The sequence below is a fragment of the Gossypium hirsutum genome, chromosome D13, assembly GCF_007990345.1.
Source record: "Gossypium hirsutum isolate 1008001.06 chromosome D13, Gossypium_hirsutum_v2.1, whole genome shotgun sequence".
NCBI classification, from domain to species: Eukaryota; Viridiplantae; Streptophyta; class Magnoliopsida; order Malvales; family Malvaceae; genus Gossypium; species Gossypium hirsutum.
The window spans coordinates 40,011,772-40,018,767 of NC_053449.1; the positions used below are offsets into that span (position 1 = coordinate 40,011,772).

Here is a 6,996-nt window from a genome sequence, read left to right on the forward strand (position 1 = left end):
CCAAGCCTGGAAGTAAACCTTGGATCAGAATAAGAAATAATATATATAACGGCACGGCGTGCAATCTAACAGTCTCAAACGTATCAACTACAATATTAGCTTTACTTGGGAGATAATCAATCACCGGATCAAAATCTTTTAATAATTCTAGACCTCTATACTATTCCAAATTAAATTCTGAAACTTTTGTTAGCATAGCTTTCAATTGTTCGAAACTCTGCTGATATTCACTTAGCCAAGCAAAACCGACATTTTTCTATAACAATGATAAAACTATCATTAAAAAACCTAAACAACGCATCTGTAATATATAATAAATCCAAAAAACTACACACTTATGCATTATTCCACTGAGGGTTCCTAATTCACAATTATCAACTTGTGTGCTCTCGCATATACACACGTATATGTAAAAGTAATAATTAGTGAATAGTCTCCCATCACATATGCCCTTGCAAAGTGAGACATACTTGAATAGACTAATTTATATTTGGATGAGGACATATTTTTGTGAATGAAGTATATAATTTTATTTGTAAAGGAATTTAAATAAAATTTAGATTTGATGCAGGGTTCAATATGTATATATTAAAAGTATAATAAAAAAGAGTAATATCGAAATTTATATTAATTATTAAAAAAGAAATATTATCGCTTTACTTTTTTTGGGTGGGCCAACGCGTTGTTTAGATTCCTAATTCCTATATAAACCCCCCACCTCCCCACATCCTTCAGCACCTCAACTTCCACTTGCATAATACCAACTACCAAACCAAAACACCAATTTCCCCTCAAAACTAGAAGTCCCAACCTCATTTTCCTTCAAACCAAACACACCCTTTTACCATCATGGCCCCTAACATCACCACTACCAAAGCTGCCACTGTCACTGCCAAGGCTCCCAAGAGGGCTTATGTTACGTTCTTGGCTGGGAACGGAGACTACGTCAAGGGCGTGGTGGGTTTAGCCAAGGGACTGAGGAAGGTGAACAGCAAGTACCCACTTGTGGTGGCGCTTTTGCCCGACGTCCCAGAAGAACACAGGAAGATTCTGGTGGACCAGGGCTGCATAATCCGGGAGATCGAGCCTGTGTACCCACCTGAGAACCAGACCCAGTTTGCCATGGCCTACTATGTCATCAACTATTCCAAGCTGCGTATCTGGGAGGTATATTTTCATATCTTCTTTTTTCTTTTTTTGCATGTTTGAAAATGAATCATTTTCTTACTTTTTTATATTCAAAAATAAAAATAAAAATCTGCAGTTTGTGGAGTATTCCAAGATGATATACTTGGACGGAGACATCCAAGTATTCGATAACATAGACCACTTGTTCGACATGGAAGATGGTTACTTTTATGCTGTGATGGACTGCTTCTGTGAGAAAACATGGAGCCACACCCCTCAGTACAAGATCGGCTACTGCCAGCAGTGCCCTGATAAGGTCCAATGGCCTTCGCAGCTTGGTCCTAAACCTCCTCTTTACTTCAACGCTGGAATGTTTGTATATGAACCTAGCCTTTCTACATATGATGACCTCTTGACTACCCTCAGAGTCACCCCTCCTACCCCATTTGCGGAGCAGGATTATCTGAACATGTACTTTAGGGACATTTACAGGCCCATCCCTCCCATTTACAACCTGGTGATGGCCATGCTATGGCGCCACCCTGAGAACATTGAGCTAGACAAGGCCAAGGTGGTTCACTACTGTGCTGCTGGCTCCAAACCCTGGAGGTATACCGGCAAAGAAGACAACATGGACAGGGAAGACATTAAGACGCTGGTGGCTAAATGGTGGGAGATTTACGATGATGAGTCGCTTGACTACAACAATGTCGTGGCTTCTGGCCAAGCAGCAGAAGCTGATGAGGATAAGCAAAGCGGCCTGCAACTGCTTTTGGCAGCTTTGTCAAAGGCCGGCGGCTTTGTTCACCGTATTAACGCCCCTTCCGCTGCTTAATTTGGTGACGATACAGATTAGTAATACAATACAATCCACCTAAGCTAAAGCAGTGTAGGAATGAATGTAAATGTGTTCAATTTTTTTCTTGTTTGTAGTATGTATTTGATCTGTCCTTCCATTTTTGAAATGGACAGATGTTTTATCATCAGGAACATAAGGACTGTTATATGTTGTCCTTGTGTCTGGTTTGATTGGTTTTTTTTTTTTTTGTTTTTGTTTTACATAAAAATGAATATTGGTATACCATTTATGGGATAATATATAGTTTTTTCTTTTAAATTTGTTATTCAGCCTCCAATGCACCAACCTTTTTCCTAGAAGTTGAATAATGAAGTAAATAAAATTAGCCCTTGTTTGATGGACTTGTCACGTACAAGTGAGGAGCTCCGCATAGCAGAGTCTGCAAAACGTGTATTACATTGTATAGTTACAACACAAGGAGTTAATTCAAGTCAGAAGTATATGAAAAATGAAAAATATGGTAGTTGATTCCCTATTTGAACCGCAAAAGACACTCACTTCGGTAAACACATTTAAGGATTGGAATATTGGATTACCCAAAGTTGATCGAAATATGAGAATATTTGGACTCGAAATTTGATGTGGGCTAAATTATTAGGTCTGTTTTTATATTATGGTCAGCCTTGCATAAACATTTTTTTACGCCGACTTGATCCTAAAATTTAATGATAATTAACCCAATTATCATTTCATGAAATCTAACCCAAACTTCCTTTAAAAAAAAAAGGGAATCTAACCCTAACCCTACTTCCATATCCTAATTCGCAAAAGCCCAAACTCGTAAGTCCATCACTCAAAAGAAAATCTATTTCTGTTTGCAGGAGAATATAATCACCGTCCATTCTAAAAATTTTAGTCGACAAAAATGCAACATATAATAAGGGATTCAATTTTCCTTTACCAATGGCCCATAACGACGGTAATCCTCGTACATACATACAAACATGGGCAGTTGCGATGCATAATTCACCCACTCATCCACTAGAATTTTTAGATCAACCAAAACTACTTGGTCTCAGTCTGTCATTCATGCAATTCACTGCACCGTCTCAGAACGTAGTTACGCAGGAGCCACTACTTAATACTAAGCTGCCCCTTGATGGTGCAGTGATGGGTAAAGAAAGAGAGTGTACCAGAAGCAGAGAGCAAAGGAAGAAGAAGATGATTAACAACAGCGGGTAAAAAATGATGTGGAATGCCACATTAGACTCCATTAGTGGGTTAGTAGTGGGGTGCCTAAAATATTAAAATATTTAATTATTGTAACAAAAATGATTAAATTATAAATATTTTTATTTGGGTGATTATAAAAATTGAATGATGAATCAAGTAGTATACTTTAATTTTAAAAAAAATTGGATAATTGAAGCAGATCCTTTAACTAATAAATGCATTTTGTATAAAACATGTCAATGCAAATTGTGTGTTTGTCGGATCATTTGGGTTGATTTCGTTCCACCCCGACTTATTATTACTATTATAATTATACAGAAGGGATTCTTGAAACTCAGAATTGCTTGGATAATACTGGTATTGAGAAACATTTTAAGTCTGTTGAGTGACGGAAAGCAGTCACATTGTCACTGGCTCTCCTCTTGTCCTCAATGGTTAGGTGCTTTGTGGCTTTAACCTTGCAGCAAACAAACCAGTCACATTGTCCAAAACAAAACTACTTTAATGTCTCTAAGGTATAAACATGTGAAATGGCCGAGATCCTAAGAAGTGAAGGAGACTTTTTTAACAGTTAAAACCTTATGCAAAATAAAATGAAATGGCCTCACTCTTCCCACCTCAGCTCAACTTGCTTAAAACTTTTCTTGGACAAACAAGAATCAACATAGTATTGATAATGGAACAAGTAAAACACATAAAATGTAACATGTTACTATGAAATGTCAACAATGAATTCGTTAATTAACTCTGAACAATGAATTCCATCTACAAAGCATATCTAAACACAAGCTCATCCATTTCATTTAAAAGTTGTCGAGCAAAAACAAAAAAACAAAACCCCAATAACGCAACGTATCATAAAATAGAAATATACATATCCGAATTCCACAAAGATTGCTACCCCAAATGTAAATGTCACCGACCTTCTACCAACCACCTCAAGCCTAGGAAAAATACAATGAATGGCAGAGAGAATTAGAACAGAACAATATCAATAAAGGACACACGTATCAGTCTGAACCTACCTTGTTAGCTATGTTGTTGGAGAGCCAGTCCAGACCCTCATACAACCCTTCACCAGAGGTAGCGCATGTACTCTGAATATACCTGTGACTCACAAGAGAGATTTTAAAACAGAACAGACAACTGGCAGACCAATCTAGAAATAAACAAACAGGGAAAAGGTTATACCAGTGGCGCTGACGGAGGGAATGAAGACCAAGTTTATCAGTGATCTCAGCAGCATTCATAGCATTTGGTAGATCTTGCTTGTTTGCAAATACAAGCAGCACAGCATCCCTCAGCTCATCCTACACATATTATAAGCAACAAAATAATTGAAAATAGTAATTACACATGCATAACAGCTACATGTAGACCTCATTATTGAAATTTCAAGTTAACAGAGAAACCAAACCAACAAAGTTCAAAGAAGCAAACTGGCACCTCATTTAGCATACGGTGAAGCTCATCCCTGGCCTCAACAACACGATCACGATCATTGCTATCCACAACAAAGATTAGCCCCTGAGTATTTTGGAAGTAGTGCCTCCACAAAGGTCGAATCTGAAAGTTCCCATAAAGCCATTAGAACAAGACATGCCATCAGACTCGAGATATTTCACTCCTAAATTTTAAGAAACAGGCAAATGCAAGTACCACAAAAGGCAAGCAACAATTCGCAGACAAAATCACCAGTACTTAATTATAAGGAAGAAATAATGTTTGTTGCAATATATATTGGAGCCTTCCTCATTCAGGGAGGAAAACAGAAGAACAAGGTAGCAGCAATAAATGTAGCTTATGAATATGTTATGTGCTGACGAATGACAATCTAATCAGCACAGGACCATCCATAAGCACAATGGATTGCAAGAAAATACAATAAAGGCAAGATGCCAAATAATGCAACAGCCACGACATGGATAGCCTCTCCTCATACCACCAAAGGATAAACTAGAAAGACGAGATGGCATTAGTAGATGTAGATTATGATTATCTTATATGCTGATGCCATGAGCATAAGATCGTCCATAAGCATATCCATTAGTTGAAACATCAATGTATTGTACAGTTTAACCAGGGTAAAATATCATGTTCCATCAAGCAATAAGACCCAGGGAAACAATATAATGGTAAAATGATGACTAATTATGGTTTGTTCTGCAACATTTTTCGGGTTCCTGTAATATTACCTTGTCCTGACCTCCAACATCCCAAACGGTGAAGCTAATGTTCTTATATTCCACAGTTTCCACATTAAACCCTGGGAAAGGTAGCAATAAGCATCAATATCTATAAACAAATAAAAAAATGCTTGAAGAAAAATTAACAATAAGAGCATACCAATAGTGGGAATCGTGGTGACAATCTCTCCGAGCTTCAACTTGTATAATATGGTAGTCTTACCAGCAGCATCAAGACCCACCATCAGAATACGCATTTCCTTCTTGGCAAACAGGCGACTGAACAACTTAGCAAAAGAAAGCCCCATCCTTTTATTCTGGCTAAGAAAAAAAACACACACTCAAAAAGGGTCCATCCCAGCTTATTCGCCCGATTAATAAAATGAAAAAAAAAAGGGGAACAAAACCAATTTGACATATAAATGGTAACATATAATATAAACCATCCGTTTTCAGAGATAAGAACAATTTATACACAGGATCGGAATCAGCTAGAACATCATATCATATCAAATGATAGAAATATAACCCTGATCAAACAAAACAAGCAGATATTGTATAAAAAATAATAGATTCAATATGAATTCTAATACTAGTAATATGCTATATTTCATAGAAATCAAGATCCAAGGGGAAACATAAATCCAGATCTAGATCAAGAATCAAATAGTTAAAGATCCATCAGCACAAAAAAACGCAAAACACATTTGGAGTACAGATACATAGAGAGAGGAAGGGAGAGATTTGTAGAGTACATGGTGGGAGATTGGAAGATCTGAGAGGGGTGCCCAGAGAATTGAAAGAGGAAAATGAAAGTGGAAAGTTGGAATCGATTTAATTTATTAGGAGGATTTCGGAGAATGGGGCCTTCAAGGCGTTAGGTTTTGTTTGGGCTTATAATTAGAATAGATCCTAATCTAAGCTATGCTAAGGCCCCGGCCCTGAGACCCAATCCCCTTGCTGTTGTTGCTTATCAATACAACATATGTATATAAAACCAAAAATAGAGGAATATGCAAGAAGAGGCACTACTTTTTTTAACTGCAATAATTTAATCATATTTTCTTTAACATATCTTCCTTCAATGGTATCATGATCTAAGTCTTTAAAGGTTTTTGACGCGCAGGATTTATCATTATGGTAAGTACAAAGCATATTTTTGTGAAAAGTCACTAGAGATTCACGATATCTTTTCTTATAAAATTGTAGAAAGCGAAGAAATTTTAAAAATGTGGTTTTAGAATCCCACCCTGATGGTCCGATCACCATTATAGAACTGAAAATCTAATGAACCATTTCAAAACGAGTTAAGAACCAGTTATGTTATAATTTTGTGTACATTACCAAAATCAATTTGGATCTTCTTCTTCAAGCCCTGATAATTACAATTTCTAAGCCCTATGCTACATGAGAAGAGAGAGATATGAAGAAAATAACTTAAGATCAGTAGAGAAGAGGCACTGAATATTTAAGAAGAAAGAAGAAAATACGTTTGAGTTTAATTTACTAATTATAGTACTTAGTAGGCAAAACAAACAAGAGAAGAAGATGATGAAAAAAAACCAATAGCCAAGGACATGAGAAGAAGAAGAAAAAGAAGAAACAAATAAAAGAATAGAAAAAAAAAAACAACCTATGGTCAAATAGACA

General features: G+C 36.6%; 2 protein-coding genes across 3 annotated transcripts; one reads left to right on the top strand and one right to left on the bottom strand.

The window, feature by feature from the left end:
• Positions 1-722: 722 nt before the first annotated feature.
• Positions 723-2,245, top strand: LOC107920315 (galactinol synthase 2). The gene is made up of 2 exons (XM_016849966.2): positions 723-1,167; positions 1,265-2,245. The coding sequence occupies exons 1-2, from the start codon at positions 850-852 to the stop codon at positions 1,961-1,963; spliced, it is 1,017 nt and encodes a 338-aa protein (XP_016705455.1). The 5' UTR covers positions 723-849; the 3' UTR covers positions 1,964-2,245.
• A 1,630-nt stretch (positions 2,246-3,875) lies between these two features.
• On the bottom strand, positions 3,876-6,368 carry LOC107920316 (ADP-ribosylation factor 2-B). Of its 2 annotated transcripts, none has more exons than XM_016849969.2 (7): positions 6,102-6,368; positions 5,507-5,667; positions 5,356-5,426; positions 4,607-4,726; positions 4,352-4,470; positions 4,186-4,267; positions 3,876-4,104 (listed from the first exon to the last, which is right to left on the bottom strand). In XM_016849969.2, the coding sequence occupies exons 2-7, from the start codon at positions 5,652-5,654 to the stop codon at positions 4,099-4,101; spliced, it is 546 nt and encodes a 181-aa protein (XP_016705458.1). In that variant the 5' UTR covers positions 5,655-5,667; positions 6,102-6,368; the 3' UTR covers positions 3,876-4,098. The 2 variants fall into 2 exon arrangements, with proteins under 2 accessions (XP_016705458.1, XP_040965647.1); XM_041109713.1 differs by having other exon boundaries at positions 5,507-5,663; positions 6,102-6,249.
• Between the last annotated feature and the right edge of the window lie 628 nt (positions 6,369-6,996).